Here is a 23,909-nt window from a genome sequence, read left to right on the forward strand (position 1 = left end):
TAGTGAGAAACCATAGCATCAACAAGCTCCTGTTTGGTAGAAGTCTAAGAGCCTGAGGGGAGTATAACCGCTTAATACTTTGAATTTGTCTAGTATGATGCAGGTGTTTGAAGAATTGCTTAGAGGCACACCCTTTATCCATAAGAGCCCGTTTGCGAACGTGAGTTTGCCATTTATTAATTTTGCGCTGATCATTCTGACGTAGGCATAGACGAGCTTGACAAAGAGCGGCCTCTTGTGAAGCCGATAAGGGTCTTGAGTCAGCCAACTCTTGAAGACTTTGACAAACCAACTTTGCCTCATGAACATCCCCGTGCAGCTGGCGCATGTACTGCTTACCATAATCCCGGATAACGCATTGGAGACGTATGACAAAACGATACCATGCAGTATCCGGGTCATAATGCATCTGATCGCAGAGTGGAGGAATGACCTCCTTAACCATATCTCGAAAGCGGTCATGAGAAAGGTAAGCATTATTCATCTGCAGAAGACGCTTCCGAGGAAGAGGCTGATCACACGCTGGTGGGCCGAATTGCAAGGTCAAAATAATTGGAGCATGATCAGATAACATCAATGCATGATCAATTCTCATCTCACAGACAAAGTCATCTACTGTTGTGAATTCATTAAATACCAGCGGTCCAATCGTGCATGGTAAGAAGAGCGCGCATTATGCTGAAAAGTGAAGCCCGAAACATCAGGATGTAAACACGTCCAAGATCTTGCATGTACATAGAAGCACTAAGGTTATCCCAAGCTTGCCTCTCAGCTCGTAGCATATGGGAATGACCAATAGTATTGTCAGAGATATTCGGTGCGTTATTGAAATCCCCACAAAGTAATGCATTCGAAGTCCATGAGTAAGAGCTAATATCTTGCCACAGACAACCCTGTGCCCAGATGCCGTATGTGCATAAACGCCACCCACCTCATACACTTGATCATGCGACATACATTGTATCACCATCCATCGACCACCCGGATCATTGTAAGCAAGAACCGGCTGTAGTTCATGACGAGCTAGCATCAGAACACCCGAAAAGCCAGCCAAGCCAGCATAAGCTATCCAATAACCCGCAAAATAAGAGCATTGTCCGGTAAAATCATGCTGATTATGTTCCTGTAAAACCACAACATCTGCCTTACATGTATGTATAAAGTGCCAGGTTAGCCTTCACTTGTCGAGGTTGCATAAGCCTCGCACATTATATGAGATGCATACTATATTGCTATTCATCACACCACATATGTAAAGGGCGAAGAAGGTATCAGCTAAGTCGACATGTCCATGGACACGTCTTCATCCATTCTGTGCAAAGGGGAAGTTAAAGGCTGACTTGGCCCAGGATGCGGATCCGAGCCAGAAGCTTCACCTGTAACTACATCTTTATAGGAGTGAACTACTTTATCCCATGCGTTTGCCAAAGATTTATTGTTATTACAAGGAAGTTTGCGTTGACCCACAATCTTTGGCTGCGGTACATAATTAGGTGAAGAAGCCGGAGTTTGAAGTTTAACAGGTTTCTTAGGGACCATCCATGCATCAGTGTTGATAGCTTTCCCTTTATCTTTCTCTTTTGATATAGTGGCGATAGTCGTAGATTGCTTCCCTTTCCCTTTATCTGCCGATGAAGGTGATGTAAAAACGGCCGTTCCAAGAGATCTATGCACAGGTGGCGACTTTGCAAGCAGGATGGATTGCGAGGTTGGAACCACTGAAGGAGGAAGCTGTAAATTCGGCTCAGGGCATTCGGATTGCATATGTCCGAACTTACCACAACGAAAGCATGAATTGGCAAATTTACCCCATTTCAGTTTAAAAGGTCGTTTGCTCACCAAAGGATCCCCTGAATTTACCTAAATACCAGTAGGCGGGGAATACCTGTATCCCATAAGATGCAGAAATGATTTGTGTTTGCATCTAATTACACACACACACACACACACATGTATATCGAATATAAAACCCCTCCCCCCCCCCCACACACACACAAAAAAAAAAAAAACACCCCCACCCCCGTGTGACCACACCTTCCGCTTCGGTTTTGAGTGAGCTGTGACTGATGATCAGCTGACATCAACCTCAGCAAAAGCAAGTGAAATGTGGGAGGTGGGTGGGATGGATAGGATGTGGGACCTGACTAGGGGAGACAGGTACAACAGTGGCAAAAGGGGAAAATGGTGTTGGCTTTTTTTTTGGGTGGGGGGGACTCTGTTGGCACTCATGCAGGGTCTCAAGCTCTGTTTTTCTCGCCAAAAAGAGCACGTGTGCCATGAAAATTGGATTCGTCCTTCTTTTATAGGTATGTTTGTCTCTCTTGATTGTGGATTCCGTGCAACTGATTCAATCCTTCTTATAGTTTGTAGGTTCATGTCCTTCTGATCTTGTAAGGTGTATGTATTCAGTGACCTTGTAAGGTGTACGAATTCAGTGGCTCTTGTTGTTCTGTTTTAAGGTGGGGATCCAAATTTTTTGATTGGCTGCACTTCATTCAACACAACGTGTTACTGCAGATTAGCTGATTTCCCAAAGGCAAGGCTTGCAGTTGTGGGTGTTGGAACAGGGCAAATCTTTGAAAAGGTTGGGTTCAAGAATGCAAATCTTTCAGTTGACTTTGTACCTTCAAAAGGTAAGCTGTGTAATTCAGTTGTTTTCTTTAATTTGCACAGTAAAGGAGGAAGAACTTTAGTGGATTGTTCCCTATTTTGGTCGTCATGGCACCAAATTTTTCTCTGCACCTAAGCTTTTATATTTTTAGAAGGTTGTTATCTGTTAAATTTTTTACCCTGGGGTTCCGAACATTATGAAGGCTTTTTGTGTAAAGTTAATGTGAATTAGTGTCTTGTTTTCTTTGCTAAAGCTAATGCAAAAAATCTTGCGGAGGAGCTTCCAAAGCTATCAAGTGAAAGAGGAAAGGTGCTTTACCCTGCATCTGCTAAGGCTAGCCATGAACTTGGTAAGTATTTGCACCCATAGATTTTTGCATCTCTGCCTTTTTTGTGCTCAATATAACACAAAAGCATGTTGTGTACATTTGTAGAAAAGAGACAGAGACTACTTGTGTCTCTGAACATATTTGCCAACATTTGTGAACAGATCGAACACTAAAGAATTTACATATAACACTTACGTGACATGTTTGTATGTAAATGTTCGAACATACTCATGGTGAGAGACATAAATTTTAGTGGTTGAAACTTGAAAAAGAGTGAAAAAGAACATAACAAAAGGTGTATGTATTTTTAAAAAGGGCCATCGAACTAAAGCATACACTAGGTCTTTTCAAACGATCAAATTGTCCATTTTCTCTTCCAGTGAACGAAGATTCTGATCCCAGTCATGGAAGTTTATTTTCTGAAAGGAAATTGCTGATTGAATGTTTTACCAAGTATGCAGAGTGTTTAGAGTCCGATGTATTTGATTTGCAGGTGCAGATTAGTTCTAATGTTAGATTTTCCCTTATCAGCACAAACCACCGGATCTCTTGTAAAATCACCTTACATCAACCAGAAATTGGAGCCATCTTGTTGTCTTTTCTTGGTAGATTGGAAATAATCATAATCCTCTCTCACATTGATTCCGGACATACTCATTCTATTTTTTGGCATGTAACGTTTTTGACCTTACATTGAAAAAAAGAAAGATTTCACTGTTAGAGAGGCATGTTGGCATCGAGTTTGCTTCAAAACTCAAACCTTTTTTAGCAGCCAAAGAAATTTTTGCCCTCACCGTTGTCATCTTGGCAACAGGGCATAATCTCTCCTCTCAAAAACCATCTCATATTCTGGAACCTTGTATGAGCTAATCAAATCACCAAAATAAAGGTTCACCTTTTCACGTACAGAGCCATGACGTTTTTAGATACATCCATTCAGATTAGGAAAAGCAATTGTCGACCCTCAAGTGGCTTTTTTTTTTTCAGCTGTGCTAGTATTGAATAAGGTGGCGAAACAAGCATAACAAACAGCGGCTTTGTCGTGGGAGTCACAGGGAAGTAGAGGAGATAGGAGAATCGGAGATAATTTAGCTTGTTCTTGCAGCCTATCACATGATTCTGGACAAGACTTTGGACGTGACACTGTTTTATGATAATACAGACAACTTATAGTTTATGAATAGTTAAATCTTTCAAGGAATGGCCAACAAGTTGAACTGCACCAATCAAATCAATATGCACTGTCATTATGTAGGGATTGTATGGGAGACTGATTTGCTGTATGTTGAGCAGGTAGAGAAGTTACAAAATTCCCGGGCATGCGGGTAGTGTAGGCCTTTGAGTTTAACTTGCAGGGGATTGTCCAAACATTGCAAGACGAAACAAAATCATAGGTCATTTTCGCCCATGTACTCTAGCATGATATTTGTTGCCAGATGCCGCTCTTACTGCATCTTACATAGCTGGTAGTGAAAATTGGCTCACAAGAGTAGATAGTTCCTCTCTACGATTATATGCTCCTCTACATAGCTAGTACAGCTCAAGGCTGTTCATGGTTGACGTATGGGACTGCATTCTGTTCTCTAGTATGTTTTGTTCGGACTTGTTGACAGCTTTCAGGCCAGTGTTGGGGCCTCTATAGACCGGCCAAAATGATCATTTGTGAACATTGTGGGCTGCTTTTTTGGCCTTTTCGTACTCTAGCCCTTTTAGCCCTTTTCCTCGGTAAGTTCTTTCCCTCATGTTTAGACTAGACTCTAGGCTAAAATAACAAATATTCGAATACGTTGAGATAATCTGTTAAAACTATAGAGCTCGCTGCACTGCCCCCCCCCCCCCCCCCCCCCCCCCCACCCCATCCCCCCCGTCACAAAGTGACAACATGGCAGGACCACCCACGGACATGGCAGACAATACGGATTTCTGCGTTTTGTGCTGACAGGTGCTGACGTGGCAGATTTTACCGAAATATGCTTTTTGCGCTGAGAGGTTTTACTGGCAGATTTTTGAGTTAGTTGCTTTTGGAACTCGTTGCTTTTGAGTTTAACTGCTTTAGGGGCTCTGCTTTTGGCATCCCTCGTAAGAATAAAAGAGCCCTAAGGGCCTCACTCTTCAGAGCATCTGGACGCAGAGTCTGAGAGCAGAGGTCCCTCGGGAGTTGTACTTCGCAATTATTAATGAAAATGAAATACCGAAAGGGGCGCTAGACTTTGGGGCCAATACCTCTGGGCACGGAACTTCGTTGGGCCGTGTCGACTCTCTCTCTCTCTCTCTCTCTCTCTCTCTCTCTCTCTCTTTCTCTCTTCCTGTTAAAGTTCAGTGATTATAAAGTTTTTGTTCGTGTGTTGCTATTGATTTCTCGCTTGGAGTGTCCAAGCCTGTTACAGTGGTATCAGAGCACAGAAAGATTCTTCTTCTACGCAAGATCCGATTGTAACAGACTTGGATACTCCAAGTCAAGAATCTACCGCGACAACACCAAATAACCACTTCAAAACAGTTCATAGCTCACAATTTATTCGACACTTGGCCCGGCGGAGTTCTGTGCCTAGAGATATTGGCCCCAAAGACTGGCGCCCCTTTCGGTATTTCCTTTTCTATTAATCTGAGTTCAAAGTACAAGAGTGCGAGCAGGCGCTCACACTCAGACTCTCCGTCTAGATGCTTTGAGTTGTGAGAGGCCTGCTCACATATTTAAAGTTACAAGGGTTGCTAAAAGCAGAGCCCCAAAAGCCGAAATCAAAAGCTTCAAGTAAAAGCTTTGAAAATAAATCAAAAGTTCTTCCTCTCTCTTTCTTTTAATAAATAAAGCAGAGAGGCTTTCTCTTTCTCTCTTGCTAAAATAACGCAAAGAGGGTTCTCTCTCTTTCTCAGCAATTTGCGTAGAAAAAGCAACGCCAAAAAGCTGCCCAGCTTTTTGTAAATCACGTTGATGTTCGTACAGCAGGCCACGTGTCAGCCCGCCACGTCAGCAAATCAGGGTTAGGGTTAGGGCAAAAATAGGGTTTTTGATTTTAGGGTTAGGGTTTTCAAAGGAATAGGGTTTAGGATAAGGGTTTAAGCAAAATTAGGGTTTTTGGTTTTAGGGTTAGGGTTTCAACAGAATTAGGGTTTTTGGTTTTAGGGTTAGGGTTTTAGCAGAATTAGGGTTTTTGGTTTTAGGGTTAGGGTTTTAGCAGAATTAGGGTTTTTGGCAGCCACGTCATCACTATGTGATATACCCCCCTCTTGAAAGCATTGTAATCGCCCTCGATTACGCCTGCAAAACAGACAGAGGCCATAAACCGTCTTAGCAGACACTGACTGTTAGTACTTACGTACTAGGAATGCATATCTAGCACATGTACCAATCGACAGTCACATCACACGACATCACAGGAGATCACATGACATTCAACATTCATTTAGATCTTAGACCATGATTTATCGGCAATGTAGCTAGCAATCGCATCTAGATCCAGTCGAGACCTCATCGATGCCCGATTGACTTAACTCTATTGCAACCATGTCTATTCGAGATCAATTAGACCAAAATGCTGCATTCATTTCGTCTATCAGTTCCAGGACTTAAAAACAAGTCGAGAACAAGTTAGTTTCATATTTTTCCGGAATTCCATTTATAAAGTCATCCAACAAAATACTGTCAGCTCTTAGTATCCCTGAAGCTCAAAGAGACATCAGTGACTCTAGTGTTCAAAAATCGAGGCATCTGTTGACAAAGGAGCGGAGTAACTCCCCTCTTGTGCAAACCCACTGCACCAGATCTCCGGCCAAGCTGAATTCAAGGTTCCATTTGGAGTAGACTATGCTAAACCAAAAGCTTCAAGGTAAAGATTCACATTCCGAGGAATATCTGCTAGGTCTTCCTCCTCCATTCGCTTCGCATCCAATGCAAAGTAGGTCTTGAATTTAACCAAGAACCGTCAGTTCGCTTTACCTTCTTTCTTTCTTTCTGTGCCAATTTCTGTTCTGGAACGAGTATCTGCTCGTTTTCGTCCAATTCGGGTTGCACCTCTAGCTTCCCATCATCGGGCACACCGCCTTCAAAAGGCTTTAAGAGAGTCCAAAGGAGATATCATTGATCTTTTCGGAAAACCTGGAAAGGTGCACACTGTCATGTTAAGCTTACAAAGAAGCTGCTCCTTTCCCTTTTGTTTTCTTTCTCGGTTGTGCCTTCCCATAATGTAAGAGCACCCAATTCTTCTCCTTCAATTTCAAATCACAACAATTGCGATGTGCTGCCTTTTTCTATCTTTCCTGAAATTTCTGTAAAGCCTTCCGGACCAAGTCCCTCGTGAACTGGTCGGCTTCAAAGAAAAATCTTATCTTTCACGCTAAGGAAGGGTAGAATCTTCATAGCAAATTCAAAAATCTTAAATGGCACCTTCCCCATCAAAGAGTTAATCTTGTTTCTGTAGGCATATTCAACCAAAGGTAGAAACCTTTCCCAAGTAGTCTTCTGATCCAACCAAGAAGACTTCAACAAATCCAGTACCACTGTATTAGCAATGTCTGATTGCTCGTTTTTTTGTGGGTGGAACGAGAACTGCAATCGCGTGCCTATGTTCTCCCAAATATCCGTCCAAAACAAACTTGTGAACCTGGGGTCCCAGTCGGAGACAATCGTCTCAGGCATGCCACGTAATCTGAAGACTTGGGCAATAAACAATCGTGCCCACGTTGTGTTCTCGAGAGATGAAATCCATTGCAATACTTTCCGAGGGCGGGTGGATATGGGTAAAAGGCTGTAAGAATCCCTGTGCTTTATGCCTGTCAAACTTGACCTTCTAGCATACCAAGCAACTGCGCACAAACTCGTCCACATCCTTCTAGAGTCTCGGCCAAAAGACCATAGTCACAAGGGACGCATTCCGGGACGGGGAACGGGGGACGCGGGACGGGGCTCAAATGGATTTTTAGTGTAAAAAAGAGGGCGGGACGGCAAGTGGGGACGGGTAGCCCGAAAAAGGGCGTCCCCTGTGACTATGCAAAAGACGTATCTCTCTACCCCTTTCAAGGTGGTAGCAATGCCGCAGTCACCCGTAAAAAACGGACAGTGGCATTCTGTTAGAACCTTTTCCCTCAACGGCTGTGTAATGCACAATATGGTTTTCTTTATCAAGTAGCTATCCCGAATGGAATAGTCCGCTACCATCTCCCCTTTTCTGTATTCAACTGAATACATCCGCAAAATCTATATCTGTGGCATATTGACCGACCATATCCTCGAAGTTTCTATGATGTATCGTTAAAATAGCTAGAACCAACGGCTTTCGGAACAAAGTATTTGCCACCAATTTCTTCTGTCCCTGCACATGGACAATCCGGAAGTAAACCGTGACAAGAAGTTTTGCCCACCGCATCTGCTTTTTTTCCGATAGCTGCTTCCGTGACAAGAAGTAGCGTAAACTCCCATCATCTGTGAAAACCATAAAATCGGCTCCGAGTAGGTAATGTTGCCATTGCATAAGAGCATGGATAACCGCCAAAACTCTTTCTGATAAATATGTGCTGTCATCTCCGGCCTAGAGAACAAACGGCTCTCGTAAGCTATGACATGGCCTTCTTGCATCAAGACCGCACCTAGACTACGACCATAAGCATCACAAAATACTTCAAATGACTTCTGCAAGTCCGGTAAAGTCAAAACTGGTCCCGTAGTCAATTTCTCTTTCAAAGTCTGAAAGGCAGTCACCTCTGTGGGTCCCCACGAGAAAGGGACTCCTTGTGTCAAGATATGCAAAGGGGAAGCAACCTCTGCAAACTTTCGAATGAATTGCCTATAGTACGAACACAATCCCAAGAAGCTTCTAACTTCATGGACATTCTTCAAATCGGAACAATTACGGATAGTCTCTATCTTGGCCGGATCCATTTGCACTCCTGCTGCTGACACAATGTGTCCCAAAAAGTGTATCTCTGGTAGGAAAAATTCACTTTTCTTCGCATTAATCACAAACTTGTGATCTCGTAATGCTTGAAAGACCTGAAACAGATGATATCTATGTTCTGTCTCATTTCTTGGAGAAAACAATGATATCGTCAAAGAAAGTGCCAACAATAGCTTGTACTCTCGAAAAAATCCTATCCATCATTTGGTTAAATGTCGCAGGAGCATTAAGTAAGCCAAAAGGCATCACCAAAAAGTCAAATAACCAAAAAGTCGTTCGGAAGGTTGTCTTGTAGACGTCTCCCGACGCGATTTGGATCTGATGATATCCACTCTTCAAATCAATCTTGCTAAAGCACGAGGATCCCTGTAATCTGTCGAGTATATCATCGATCGAAAATCTGTCCTTGATGGTGATTTTGTTGAGAGCTCTATATTCGATGCACATTCTCCAAGATCCGTCTTTCTTCAAAATCAACAACACTAGAGAGCAATACGGTGAAGTACTAGGCTGGACAAGACCTTTTCCAAGAGGTCTTTCAATTGGTTCATAATCTCTTCGTTCTGTGCTCGGCTCACACGGTAAGGTGGCCGGTTCGGTGGTGTGCTTCCAGGAATCCGATCAATGGTATGATCTTCAGGACGAGCAGGTGGTAACTCACCTGGCAGGCCCTCTAAGAAGCAATCGGCATGAGAGTGGAGAAAATATTGGCTTCTTTATCAAGTTAAGACATATTCGATCTTAGCTATCGTTCAGTTCTCTCCCAAAAAAAGTGAGTAAAGAAACTGAAGTTCATCAAGTACAATCTCTGAGCCCTTCAATAGTCAAAGTTGCTTTCTCGGCCCGGTAATCACCCACGGCATTGTTGTTGTGGTACGAAGGGATTTTGAGTAGAATGTCACAACCTCCCAATGCAAATACATAAAACTCCTCGTGCCCTAAACACCCCTGTCATTGCAAACGAAGTTTGCCAATGCTTGGTGTAATGGCAACATCCCGTCCGGGTGCCACTCGAACTACCTCCGCTTGTGGCCTCAGCCTATCGGGCGTATTCCAAATCGAGCCGCCAATTCAAGAAGTTGGCCTTGGCTCCTTCAAAAGAGCTTCCTGGTCTTTCACTTTGCCCCAAAAGCGGCAAAGTTTGTACTTTCATTCATTTGATTCGGTTCAGGCCCCACGCAATCTGGTGCCAGTTCTGCTTTCAATCTGCCTTTTCTGCCACGTCTCTTAACTGCTTTAGAACTTTCTGGTGTTTCTTCATCCTGTTCATTCGGTGCCTTGCTAGGGCACTTCGCGGAGATATGCCCAGTTTCCCCGCATTCAAAGCACTTCCCCTCCCTGATGAAGCGAGCTCTCTCCTGAGGAGTAAGCTTGGGTCGTGCATCTTTCTTTTCTGAGTTGCTCTTTCTCTTTCTACTTTCATTTGTCGAAGTGTGTTCAGCTCTTTGTGTCATGATCTCATCGGTAGGGTAAGTGAGACTACCTGGATGGATGGCAAAACCCCGTTTCGCATGACTCATCAACTCTTGAATAGACGTTGACTTCTGTTCCAAGCAGTGATCTTGGATCTGTATAGGTAGATCCAAGGTAAACCGCTCAATTTGTTCCTTGAACGAGATCTTCTTGAATGATGAGGCGGGTAGAAAGGAGCTCCAAAATCTCTCGCAATAAGCGTCCACTGTATCTTTCTTCGTCATCCGAAGATGGTTCCAAGCAATTCGTATATCACGTTCATACTCTCACGTCAACCAAGAAGAAATAAAAAGCCTCTTGAATTTCAGCCATTTAACTGGCGCAGTCTTGCTTAATAGAAGCGTGGACCACCAAGTTCGAGCATTCCCCTTAAAGTAAGAGGCAACTCTCCGAACCTTAGAGTGCTTTGAGTAACGTCCTCCCGCGAAGCGATGTCAAACTGCTGTACAAAAGACAAAGCCTTCGAAGCATCTCTATATCCTGAAAACGTGTCAAATTTAATTGACTGTCTAGCTCTCGGACCTTCTTGCTTTTGTCTTCCAGAAAATCATATTGGTTGGCTTTGTAAAAATTCTTCTTCTTTGCATAAAGTTTCGAAGTGGCACGCTCGTTTTGCCTAGAAAGTTCAATGCGGGCGATGTTAGACAAAAATAGTAGGTTTGATGCGCGGACGTAAAAGACGTGTCCATAGTGCTTACCAAGTGGAAAAATGAGGTTCAACATGAAATTTGAGCGCAATGGGATTTTTCCACAACTTTAGGGATTTTTCGGGCTCGTTGGGCTTTTTTATGGACAAAAAAGGGCATTTTTGGGCAAAAAATGGCTGGCAATGGCCTTAAAATGGTTAAAAATAGCCTAAAAATAATATAGCTCAAAATGCCACGTCAACGACGGTGCCGTCGTTGCCTAAGTTGTGTGGGAAGTTTTAGAGCCAAGAATGAGTTCATGTGGGCATATGAGCAAGGAGATACAGCCATTCCTTTATAGGGTGCAGGTGCAGTCCCGTGCTGCTTCCACTACATGGTTGAGGCTGTGAGGCCTCCAATTAGGGTTTCCCCTCCTCAAGTAACTACTTGGGCTTCTCCAATGAAGTACTGAAGCTTCCATGAAATGGTCATGACGAAAAATCGAAGCGTAAATTTAGGGTTTTTAATAGGAAGAATAAGCATTGCATCTGTGCAATTGGGAGCGAGGCTACACCTAATCTTCACAAACACAAGAGTTTTGAGTTAGTATTGGTTCTTTTTCAATGTGGAGCTTTCATGGCTGGAATTTTTTTCTTTTTTACTGTGTTTTTGGCTTCAAATCGTCTATGCCTTGCTTGATTTTGCTACGAATCCTCACAGTCAGAGGCCCGACGCTTTCCTAGTCGCACTGCGCACTTCTTGACACATTTTTGGTGAACCCGACGCGAAGTAGGCTAGGGTGGGGTGAGGGTTCAAAAGCTTCATTGAAGGTCTCAAAACAAAGGTTTAAAGCTATGGAGCAACAAGAGCAATAGGGGGGTTCGGTTTGATCTAGTCACAATGCAAATGTTTCAAGCTTTTGCTGTGTTTATGCAGCAGCAGCAAGCTGCAGAAAGGAGGGAGCTCTCCTCAACCAAAGCACTTCAATCTATGGTGAAAAAATGGACCAATTTAAAGGTAAAGATGTAACAAAGTATCTTTGTGGATATGTAAAGGAGATGGAGCTTCATCGAGTGCCCGAAGCAAAGATGGTGCAAAGTTTTAAACTTGCTGTGGTTCCCGAGATGAAAGAACATGTAAGGGGAATTAGAAATGAGCATGGGGCAACTTGGGAAGCATTCAAATTAGCCTTGAAGGAAGAGTATTTCATGGAGGACTCCGAAAGGGTAACAAAGAGGACTTTTTTAGAGTGGGTAGTTCGGCCAAAAGAGGGGCTTTCGCCTACTGAACTGCTAAGGGAATTCGAACGCCGTTATGATCAACTTTCAAGGACTGAAAAGGCTACCCTAAACTCGGAGAAGACAGAGCTCTTTTTGCAGGGCGCAGGTAAAGAGATTCAAGAGAAGTAAGAGCTACTACTCGAGGATGAGGATGCGGAACAGGGTTTGAAGACCAATTGGAATGAGGTCGAAGACGCCATTTCACTGCTAGCTAAGCGACAACGACGAAGAGACAAGATGATAGTCAACCCTACTCAAGTCCCAAGTGTTTCCGAGAGGTCCGATAAAGCTTGTTATTGTGGTTCCAAAGAGTGACAAGTTCATTCTAGATGATATTGTCAAGGGAATGCAAGAGCTCAAGTTAAAGCTTACAAGGCTAGAAGAAAAGGGGCAACCATCAGGACAATCTATAGGGCAAAGACCTCAAAACAGAGAAGGCTATGTAAATAGATGCATATGGTGCAATAGTACTGAACATGGAAGGAGGGATTGTGAAAGTTTTAAAGACGCTTTGACAAAGGAGCTTGTTTTCTTTAAAGATGGAAAAATTCACTTAAGTGAAACAGGTAAGCTCTTGGGGACGAACTTTGGAAAAGGCGAGATGAAGAAGCTAGTTTAGGACATCCATCTCAATGGTTGAGGCAGCCGCCTATGGGTTGAAGGTGGATCCTATTAAGAAAAAAGAATTAGTCAAAGTTGGAGAAGAGGAATCTAATGGTATCAGAGAGCTATGGCCATGTGCTATAGAGTCTGCTATGAAGAGTAAAATGACTACAGAGGTTTTACATGAAGCTGGAGATTGTATTCGGCTTGAAACTGGTTGGAATGACCCCGTGGACTCTTTGTCAGTGCATGCATACATTGCCAAATGTCAAGCAAATGAGGCCATTGTTGAAGAGAAACTTAGGTGCGAGAATGGGGATGAAGGGCCTTCAAAGCGGGCCTTCAAAGCGGGCTACGAGGAGTGGAGGTAGAAATGACACAGTGCCTCCTAGATCACCTTCCCCGCAACAGATGTCTGTCCCCGAAGTGCCTATGCAAGAAGCCTCTAAAGAAAAGAAGAAGGATGCAACAAAATCCAAAGCAAAGGGTCCGGCCTACAAACTCCAATCCGATATAGAGGCAGCAACGGATCTCAAAAAGGTTTTGGAAGAGAGGAGTCTAAACAGTAAGGTGGAATTTACCTTGGGTGAGGTCCTTGGTATAGCAAAGCGGGAATTCCACGAAGAAATAATTGATCTCATAAAGAGGAAGCGGCGTCTCTTACTGAATCTATCCATGTACAGGGTGAAGAAGAGACTTTAAATGCACAGGGTGTACAGGTCTATGGCGAGCAAGGTGAGAATTTGTTGTTGGATGCTACAAGTCTAGGGGAGGAGCAAAACACGTTCGCTTCGTGGATGATGAAGATGAAGTGGACACCACTCACAAGAGCTACTACTTGAAGGGTCACTGGGCAAGAGCAACTACTGAGACCCTGGTAAAAGTGGGAGACTTAGAAGAGCCATACATTGCGTTGATAGATCATGGGTCGAAAATTAACCTCATGTCAAAGAGTCTTTGCCGAAAAGGAAAATGGCCAATTGATATAAATCATGGATGGATGATTCGTGCAGCAAACAACTCATCAGGGGAGCTGAACGGAGCTTGTCCAAATGTTAAGGTGACTATAGGGGATGTGAAAGATGACCGAAATTTCTTTGTGCAGGAGATGTCTACATACCCTCTTATCCTTGTGCGGGATTGCAGTGGTACAAGAAGAGAAAAGTTCTCGCATGATGTATATACAAAGGAAAAATTTTCTACAGGTTTTGTAGGATTAACAACCTATGGATCTATTGCTTTTACAAAGTGTGATGACTTAAAGAGGGGTGAACGACAACATGTAAATACTGTACAAAGAGGTTTGAAGATGAATGGTTTGCTAGAATATGATGAATGCATTGCAGGTGTGTTTGATGAGTGTTCGTTTGTGGATACTATGCAAGATTTGGAGTCTTTAGTGGATTGCAATTTGCGTATGGGAAGTGAGGTCGTGAAAGTATGCTCAATAGAAATGTACAAGGTCATTGAGGATTTCAAAAATGCTCAAGGTGTTGATGTACGAGTGGAGACTAAGTATAAGTCCGTGGCAAAGAAAGTGAAACCAGTGGCATTACCTCTACCAAAAGATTGCACAAATAAGATGGAACAAGCTGCTTTGCAACCTAGCTTTCGTGAACCAAGCAAGATTGGACACAAGTTCACATAGGATTCTTTGAAGGAGTTAAAGGTTGGTTGCGAGGAAAGTTTGACAAAAGCTGAAAAGATATGCTTTGAAGACATGCTTGCCAAACACGGAAAAGCTTTTGCATTTGAGCCGCTTGAGATAGGGTGTGTTGATCCATCCATTGTTGCTCCTATGGTGATCTTCACTATCCCTCATGTACCTTGGAACTTGAGGCCTATTCCGGTTCCAAAGGCCCATTTGCCAAAATTCATTGAATTGCTTAATGAAAAGATCAAGATGGGTATCTTGGAGCTTTCTTGTGCTCCGTATTCAAACAGGTGGTTCACAGTTCCAAAGAAAAATGGTTCTTTATGCTTTATTCAGGATATGCAACCTGTAAATAAGGTGAGAATCAGAAATGTGGGTATAGGGCCAATTGTCGATGAGTTTGCAGAGGCATTTGGAGGAAGGGCAATATATTCTATGGGATATTTGTACTGAGGGTATGATTAGTTCCAACTAGCAATGGAAAGCAGGGACCTGACTACCATGAGGACACCTTTGGGCTTGGTAAGGATGTGTACCTTACCTCAAGGAGCAACTAATTCAGTTGTGCATGTGATGAATGATATGAACAAAGTCCTACGTGACTTCATACCTCAAACTACAGTGCCTTTCCTTGATGATGTGCCAATCAAAGAATGTGATGTAAGTGATATAGATATGGCTCTGGACTCGAGGGGTGGCCGCAAGTACGTGGCAAACCATATCAATGATTGTGATAATATCTTGTCGAGGTTGGAAGAGGTTAACCTTACCTTGTCTGGCCAAAAGTCAGTGTTTAATGTGAATGAAGTTCTTATTGTGGGAGAGATGTGCGGGCCATATGGTAGAAGGCCTTGTCCTGCAAAGATTGATGTAAGTCAAAGAATGAAAGAGACATGTATTAATGTAACTGAGGTTCGAAGGTTCTTGGGTGCATTTGTGTTCTATGTTATCTGGATTCCACATTATGCGCATGTGGCAGAACCTTTGTATCAACTTTTGAGAAAGAACCAAAAGTTTCAATAGGAAGAAATGTATACACATGCCATGAGGAAATTAAAGAAGTTGTTGCTTATGTCTCCAACTTTGAGGAAAGCAAACTATGAATGTGGAAGATATGTAATTGTAGCAGTGGATACTAGCCCCACAGGAATTGGATGGGCGATTGGGCAAGATAATGATGATGGCAAGCGATATGTAGTGAGATTTGGAGCGAAAGTTATAAGTGCTCGTAAATGCAACTATGCACATGTAAAAAGAGAGTTATGGGGAGTAGTCACAGCTTTGCAATGTGACAAAGAGTATTTGTAATAGTGGAGACTGATTGTCTACCCCTTCTTGGAATGATCACAAGCTGCTCAACTCTCGACATTGCTATGTTGAGATGGATTGTCTACATAAAGTCCTTGAATCCAGAATTTAAGCATATTGCAGGGAAAGATAATCCAGTTGCGGATATGCTTTCAAGAGCAAGATATGAAAATGAAGAACACATGGTTGTCGAGGGCGATGATGTAGGCACACAGTTCTATAGTATGTCTCATGCCAAGGGTGATCATGTTTGCCTGTCAAATGCACTTGAGTCATTTACAGAGGACCTATATCAAGGTGACTGGTTGCTCATTGGACGCTATCTGAGCACTTTGACAAAGCAAGAAGGGTAGATTGATCAAGAGTTCAAAGAATACAGAGAAAGGCCTATGGATACTTTTTGAAAGATGGTACTTATGGAAGCGTCCAAAACAAAGAAATGGAATGCCGATGAGAGTCGTGAATGATAAGGACGCTCAAAATGAGCTTATGAAAAAGTTTTGTGAGTCTTTATGTTGGACAAAGAGGTGTATGGGCCACCTTTACTACAATGAAAGAGAGGTATTGGTGGAAAGGTATGTATAAAGATGTATCTCACTTTGTGGAGTCCTGTGAAACCTGTCAAATGTATTCAAATGTACGTCATCGTGATGGGTTGCACCCTACTTATCCATTGGCCATGCACTATAAGTGGGTAGTAGATCTTGTTACAATGCCATTGGGCTTATGGCAAATGAGATACATAGTGCTTGCACGGGAAGATTTAACCAACCAAGTTGAAGGTCGTGCTCTAAGAACAAAAAGCACAGAAGGGATATGTAAGTTTCTCTTGGATGATGTAATTAGCCGTTATGGCTGTGTTGGAAAAATAACAGCGCATAGGGGCGAGTTGGATGCTGACAAAGCAAGGGAGTTTTTCTCTAGATTGGGCATTAAACTTGCTCTCACTACCGCATATAATCCTGTGGGAAATGGAAAATGAGAGCGTGGGCATCCTCCTATCATTAAAGCTTTGGCTAAGGCCTGTAAAGGTAAAATGGGAGAGTGGCTTAGGTTATTGCCTTATGCTCTGTGGGCTGATCGTACAACTCATAGCTCAATTACTGGTTATATGCCTTTTGAGTTGATGTATGGTCAGAAACCTATAATGCCAATTAAGGATGTAATTCCCACATGGAATGTATTACCTTGGGAAGATGGAATGAGTAGGGAAGACCTTCTTGCTTTGCGCATACAACAGTTAGAAAGAAGGCCTCAAGATATTGAGAATGCAGTAGCACGATTGAAAGATGCAAGGTTAAAGAATAAAGACAAATTTGATAAGAGGCATAGGCTTAGACCTAAAGCTATTGAGGAAGGTGATTGGGTGTTGGTGTATGACAGTAGTTTTGAAAACCAACATTCAACAATAAGAAAGCTTTCAAAGAGATGGTGTTGTTCTTATGTGGTTCAGCATGTACATGGGAATACAACTTATACCTTGCATGAATTAGATGGGACAAAAATGAAGATTCCCATTGCAGGGAAAAGAATCAAGTTATTCAAAAGAAGAGGTGATACAGATCCCTTTGATTCAGGAAGGTCAGAATGAAGGCTCTGATGAAAATGGTATGGATGTGGATGAAGAACAAGAGGATGATGCGTTAGATTTTGTTGAAAGCAATGATGAAATCGACATGTATGTGGACTTAAATGAAGACTGAACCTGCAAAAGATATCTGTGGCACATGCCGGAGGATGTGCAAGTTTAGAGGGGATGGATGTTGTGCCATGGCTCATTCATAATGTGAAATTAAAATATCTACCTCACTCTTAATGTTTATGATATGTGGGACCAAATGCTATAATGTACATAGTGTGATATATGCGAAAATGAATGCCACGGTTGCAGTCGTGTACATACCTTGCTGGGCGGGCGAGGCCCTACACCTTGCGCTATGGAATGCTTTTTCACATAAAATATGCCTAATTTGCTTTAGGAATGTACAAATGTCAAGTGTTTCGAAGTGGCACGTTCGTTTTGCCTAGAAAGTTCAATGCGGGCGATGCTGGCAAAAAATAGCAGGTTTCATGTGCGGACGTAAAAGACGTGTCCAAAGTGCTTACCAAGTGGAAAAATGAGGTTCAACATGAAATTTGAGCCCAATGGTATTTTTCCAAAATTTTAAGGATTTTTCCTAGTTCGTTTGGGCTTTTTACGGACAAAAAAGGGCATTTTTGGGCAAAAAATGGCCTTATAATGGTAAAAAATAGCCTGAAAATAGCTCAAAATGCCACATTAACAGCGGTGCCGTCGTTGCCTAAGTTGTGTGGGAAGTTTTAGAGCCAAGAATGAGCTCATTTGGGCATATGAGCAAGGAGATACAACCATTCCTTTACAGGGTGCAGGTGCAGTCCCGTGCTGCTTCCACTACATGGTTGAGGCTGTGAGGCCTCCAATTAGAGTTTCTCCTCCTCAAATAACTACTTGGGCTTCTTCAATGAAGTACTGAAGCTTCCATGAAATGGTCACGACGAAGAATCGAAGCGTAAATTTAGGGTTTTTAACAGGAAGAATGAGCACTGCATCTGTGCAATTGGGAGCGAGGCTACACCTTATCTTAACACACACAAGAGTTTTGAGTTAGTATTGGTTCTTTTTCAAAGTGGAGCTTTCATGGCTGGAGTTTTGTTCTTTTTTACTGTGTTTTGGCTTCAAATCGTCTACGCCTTGCTTGATTTTGCTACGAATCCTCACAGTCAGAGGCCCGACGCTTTCCTAGTCGCACTGCGCACTTCTTGACAGCGTCCAGATGCTCTGAGTTGTGAGAGGTCTGCTCACATATTTAAAGTTACAAGGGTTGCCATAAGCAGAGCCCCAAAAGATGAAATCAAAAGCTTCAAGTAAAAGCTTTGAAAATAAAGCAAAAGTTCTTCCTCTCTCTTTCTTTTAATAAATAAAGCAGAGAGGTTTTCTCTTTCCCTCTCTTACTAAAATAAAGCAAACTCAGCAATTTGCGTAGAAAAAGCAACGCCAAAAAGCTGCCCAGCTTTCTGTAAATCACGCTGATGTCCGTACAGTAGGCCACATGTCAGCCCGCCACGTCAGCAAATTAGGGTTAGGGTTTAGGGCAAAATTAGGGTTTATGGTTTTAGGGTTAGGGTTTCAACAGAATTAGGGTTTCTGGTTTTAGGGTTACGGTTCATCAGAATTAGGGTTTTTGGCAGCCACGTCGTCAGTTTGTGACACCGATCCTTTTTGCAGCACACGTAAGTTTCTGTAAAATAATCTTCGTGTCCCGACCCCAGACTTATTAGCCACTCCCACCCTGCGTACATCACGTATTGGGTGCGCTCTTGTCTTCATCGCTTTGTCTTATATGGCATAAAGTCATAAAGAATCCCAGATTACACATGGGTTCTCATGGAGACTCTGACAAAGATAACACCTCGCAGTTGAAATCATGCGCGGGAACTGAAGAAAAGAATGAAGATTTAGGCAAATTTTTTGGCGGAAAAGTTTGCCAACGCGAAGTCCAAGCGTCAACTGCAGGCTGAGAAGGGTGTGAAAAGGTTGATCAAGTACTCCAGAGATCCAAGATTTGCAAAACACCTGAAGGATCACCTGATTGATGAGATTCATTGGAGATGGCGTGAAGCCATTGAATCTCCTCTCAGGACGTGAGGAAAGCTGAAAGAACAGATGAGTGAGAAAAACTGAAAGAACGGATTGGACAAAGCTGTTGACTAGAAGATGAACCAAATACTAAAAAGGACACTGAAAGGGATGGTGATGAACTGCCAATCTGGTTGTTTGTGACAGATAACTAGAAATAGGAGCGAGGAACTCGTAAGGAAGCATGGAGCTGGACATACACTCTTTTGCAACGAGGTGAGCCATCTCCTTGCCTGTTTTGCAGGTGAAATCGAGGATGAGATGGTGACATCGAGAGCGACGGAAGCTCAGGAACGAATCGGATATCCTTCCGATTCGGGATAAGAATGATGAATTTGAATGAACGAATGATCATGCATGTTGAATAATTCTAGTGCATCAAGATTCCCATATGAATGAGATGACTAGATAGTGTGGTGAGTGCATCAAGAGTTCCTGCGGGATGAGATGGCTACACAAGGATCTAGGTGCATCAACACTTCTTGACGAATGAGATGACCAGAAGCATCAAGACTTTGAAATAGGAACTTCCGAAGATGATTCTGATTTGTGTATGAGATTAATGTTGTTTGAAAGAACTTGCTAGTTGTGTGCAAATAACAAGTAAAATCGATGATGATGAATGCAATGGGGAGCAATGACCGCTCCAGAATGAATCCGATAAGTATCGTGAATTTTGAATGAAATCAATATGTAAGAACCTTCAATTTGTAAACAGACAATAGGATTGAGAATGAGATGATGGTGATGATTTTGGAGCAATGACAACTCTTGAATGAACCTGATAACGAATCATGGATGATGACTGATTCAATCGAATGAATGATTAAACCACTCTATTCAGTATGAACTGGTCTCGCACACGACAGTGCTTGAGGCGACATATTCTCACTCACGATAGTGCTTGAGGCGAACGATTCTCGCACACGATAGTGCTTGAGGCGAATGACTACTTGCACAGGACAATGCTTGAGTTGAAAATCTCTATAGACGTGATCGCAATATGGGATTAGTTAATCCGACATTAGTGAGGTCGAGGATGGATCTGACAGTCATGGTCTGAAGATTTGAAATGAATTTTTTTGTGATTGATTTGTCATGTGATGTGATGTGCAGTGATGTGAGTGTCATCTTTGTACAAGTGCTAGATGTGTCGTGTCTAGCGCGTCGGTACTTAGAGTCAGTGTCTACTGAACTGGTTTATGGCCTCTGTCTGTTTTGCAAGCGTAATCGAGGGCGTTTACAATTCTTTCAAGAGGGGGGTATGTCACAAAGTGATGACGTGGCAGGACCACCCGGATTGATGACGTGGCTTCACAACTCGTGGACATGGCAGACAATACGGATGCTGACGTGGTATAGTATGGATTTTCGTAATCTTCACTGACATGCTGACGTGGCAGACAATACAGATTTTCGCGTTTTGCGCTGACAGGTGCTGAAGTGGCAGCCTGTACGGAAATCCGCTTTTTGCGTTGAGAGCTTTTGTTGGCAAATTTTTTGAGTTAGTTGCTTTTGGAACTCATTGCTTTTGAGTGTTACTGCTTTTGGGGCTCTGCTTTTGGCGTCCCTTGTAAGAATAAAAGAGCCCTAAGGGCCTCACTCTTCAGAGCATCTGGACGCATAGTGTGAGAGCAGAGGTTCTTCGGGAGTTGTACTTCGCAATTATTAATGAAAAAGAAATACCGAAAGGAATGCCCGACTTTGGGACCAATACCTCTAGGCACGGAATTCCGTCGGGCCGTGTCGACTCTCTCTCTCTCTCTCTCTCTCTCTCTCTCTCGATCAAAGTTCAGTGATTATAAAGTTTCAATGCTTCAACTTCGTCTATGATCTCAAGTTCATCTTCTTCAAGAATTGCCTTTGATGAATATCCTTGAAACCACTTCAAACACAATATCATAGACACATCTGTTCCTTGTCGAGAGACTGGAAAAAGACTATTCTTCCTAAATGACTGTGGATGGAATGCATAACTGACAATGAATTTCTCGAATGCAAACTCTTTATCTTGTCTAGAGTGATCTTCATGCATCTGTGCTCATCTGTGAGTGACCCATGTGCATCATGGATTATGGCTTTCTTATGAAAAGGTAACACACAAAGACGGTGACAATAATACAAGAGACCATCATGAATGAGAGACACAAACAATGCATATTGACTAATCATGCGAACAAAAGATACTTCCTGAATGGGTACTTGGACCTCGACTTGAGAGCCAAGATCAGTCCTGCGTGATTGATCGTATCTGCAATTGGGTTAGCTTTACTGTATAAGGAGCCCATGGGGCGCTAGAAGAAGCATAAGACACAGAGGAGTAGTAGCACTCAGCAGCAGACTTGGAGTACCCATCCTCTATAGCGTTTTCTCACAGGACCATCGTTTTTGGCATCAGCGTTTCAGCCAGAAGCAGTGCGTGGTTTCCCAGATTCCCACCGCACTATCCCTACAGATGAGCGTTTCCCTCATCGCGGTTGATCTTCCCTTCGCGACAAGGACAGCGTTTTCAGCTTTCAGTCCTCAGTTCAGCCAGTGTTTTTCAGTTTTCAGCCATCGTCATCGTCACCGACGACAATTCAGCCCATTAGCTTCGCCGCATGATCCAGATCTCATCAGCATCACTAGTGTTTCAGATTTCAGCCCTTAGCCTCGACCTCGTCGCCAACACCATCGTCATCATCGTCGTCGTCAAGTACCACATCATCTAGAACCGTTGTACCAGACTTTGTGCAATCTAAAGCAAATACCTCTCTAGCAATAGAGGGGGGCCCTTGGAGGGGGGTTTGGGATCCCATCTGGTGTCGTCTCTTCTCTCTCTCTCTCTCTCTCTAGCACTCTCAACATTATTCTCTCATACTTTCCACTAATTTTGTTTTGGTCATTGCACATTCTCTCATTAAGCTAAGGAAGGCTCTCCCTTCCTCTAAGTAAAAGGAACCTTGAGCACTCACTGATCACTCATCTTGAGCATACACCATCATTCTCTTCCGCTGCACATTACATTTCCCCTCTCCCCCTCCTCGACCTCCACCTCCTGCTCCTCCTCTTCCCCTTGTGGGAACCCAAGCCTCATCACTCCACCTGTCCCACACTCCTCCTTAGATGGAGGGGACTGGACACACATCCGCAGCTAGACGCTCTTTTGGTAGTGCTTTCGCTACGAGTCGCCTGGCTCAAGAGAGACAACTCCACTTGAGGATGCCACTTCTGTTTCAGACCTATCCCTTTCCAACTGTCCCCGGTGGGTTGACTAGTTTTGATATTGGCAGATGATGAGACTTTTTCGACTTTAGTTTCACGTGCTTTCTTGGTGACCCTTCTCCTGACTTGGAGGCAGCTTGCTTTCGAGTTCACGTCCTCTTTCTAGCAGCCCGAGGCACTGAGGCTCTGGATACAGCGGTAGTTTTCTCCTTTCTGTTGTGCGGACCTTGCACACAGTTCTTGACTGGCTTCAGGTCGAGGTTGTTGAGTTCTCACACCACACGGATGCAGCAGGATGTAGGCACATTTGTGGTGCACTTGTTTGTTGACACTCATTGTCCCCCTTGCTATGTATTTGTACAGACTGCACGCTCTGCTTGGGCCTGAGTGGGACAGTCACTTTAGACGTGTTTGTCTAGAGGTTGCTCGGATGTGGATTACTCCCCATCGAAAGCGGCCTCGAAGATAGTGAGATTGGCTGCTGTTGCAACATCGGTCTTTTCTCTCTGATCCCACGAGGGTCGTCTCATGGAATGTACAGGGTTTAGGTTGGCCCCAGTTTCAGCGCCAGAGGGGCCGCTTGCGACAGGAGATTCAGTGATGCCTTGTGGGTGGTATGATTGATATTTTTTATGCTTCAAAAGCATCATCTTTGTGATAGCCGCATTCGGCAATGTGGTCAGATTCCGCGTGGCCACTATGAAACTTTTTTGTCAGCTGCTTTTGGGCCTGGAGGCATTCACGGAGGGTTCGGATCTATGCAACGCCTATCAACACATCTTGCACAGTGGTGAGATGCCTATTGATAGCTTGAGTGGGGCCAATTTACCTTATTCCCAAGGAGGGGGCACCTTGGATGAGATTTGATTGTGGCGACCTATCACTATTCTCAACTCAGCCTGCAAAATCTTAGCGAAGGCTTTGAGTTTGAGAGTTCAGCCACTCTTGAGAGCATTATACATGAGACTCAAACAAGTTTTGTCAGGGAGCATAGTATCCTTGACAACAACTTTATCTGCTAGGAGGCGTCGGCCCTCGCATGTTTCCGAGGAGAGGATCTTGTGATACTCCTCCTCGACTTTGAGAAGGCTTATGACAGAGTTGATTGGGATTTCTTGGAGGGCACCCTTTGTAGGATGGGCTTCTCAGATGCTTGGATCAGAGGGGTGTCAGCTCTCTATAGATGTGCGCATAGTCGGGTGCTTTTGGAAGGGGATAGAGGGGAATGTTTCATGCTCACGTGTTTAGTTAGACATGGTTGCCCTCTTGCCCTCCT

At 43.4% G+C, this 23,909-nt stretch overlaps 1 protein-coding gene across 2 annotated transcripts in view; it reads left to right on the forward strand.

Annotated features, from left to right (window-relative positions):
- The window catches only part of LOC147440248 (uroporphyrinogen-III synthase, chloroplastic-like), a 76,585-nt gene that overhangs the window by 47,234 nt on the left and 5,442 nt on the right, over positions 1–23,909 (forward strand). For both annotated transcript variants that reach the window (XM_086530038.1, XM_086530039.1), the window contains exons 5-6: positions 2,518–2,633; positions 2,865–2,960. In XM_086530038.1, coding sequence (XP_086386164.1) covers positions 2,518–2,633; positions 2,865–2,960 — 212 coding nt within the window. The remainder of the gene's footprint in view (positions 1–2,517; positions 2,634–2,864; positions 2,961–23,909) is intronic.

The sequence above is a fragment of the Adiantum capillus-veneris genome, chromosome 15 (genome assembly GCF_014529385.1).
Source record: "Adiantum capillus-veneris isolate H3 chromosome 15, ASM1452938v2, whole genome shotgun sequence".
Lineage (NCBI taxonomy): Eukaryota > Viridiplantae > Streptophyta > Polypodiopsida > Polypodiales > Pteridaceae > Adiantum > Adiantum capillus-veneris.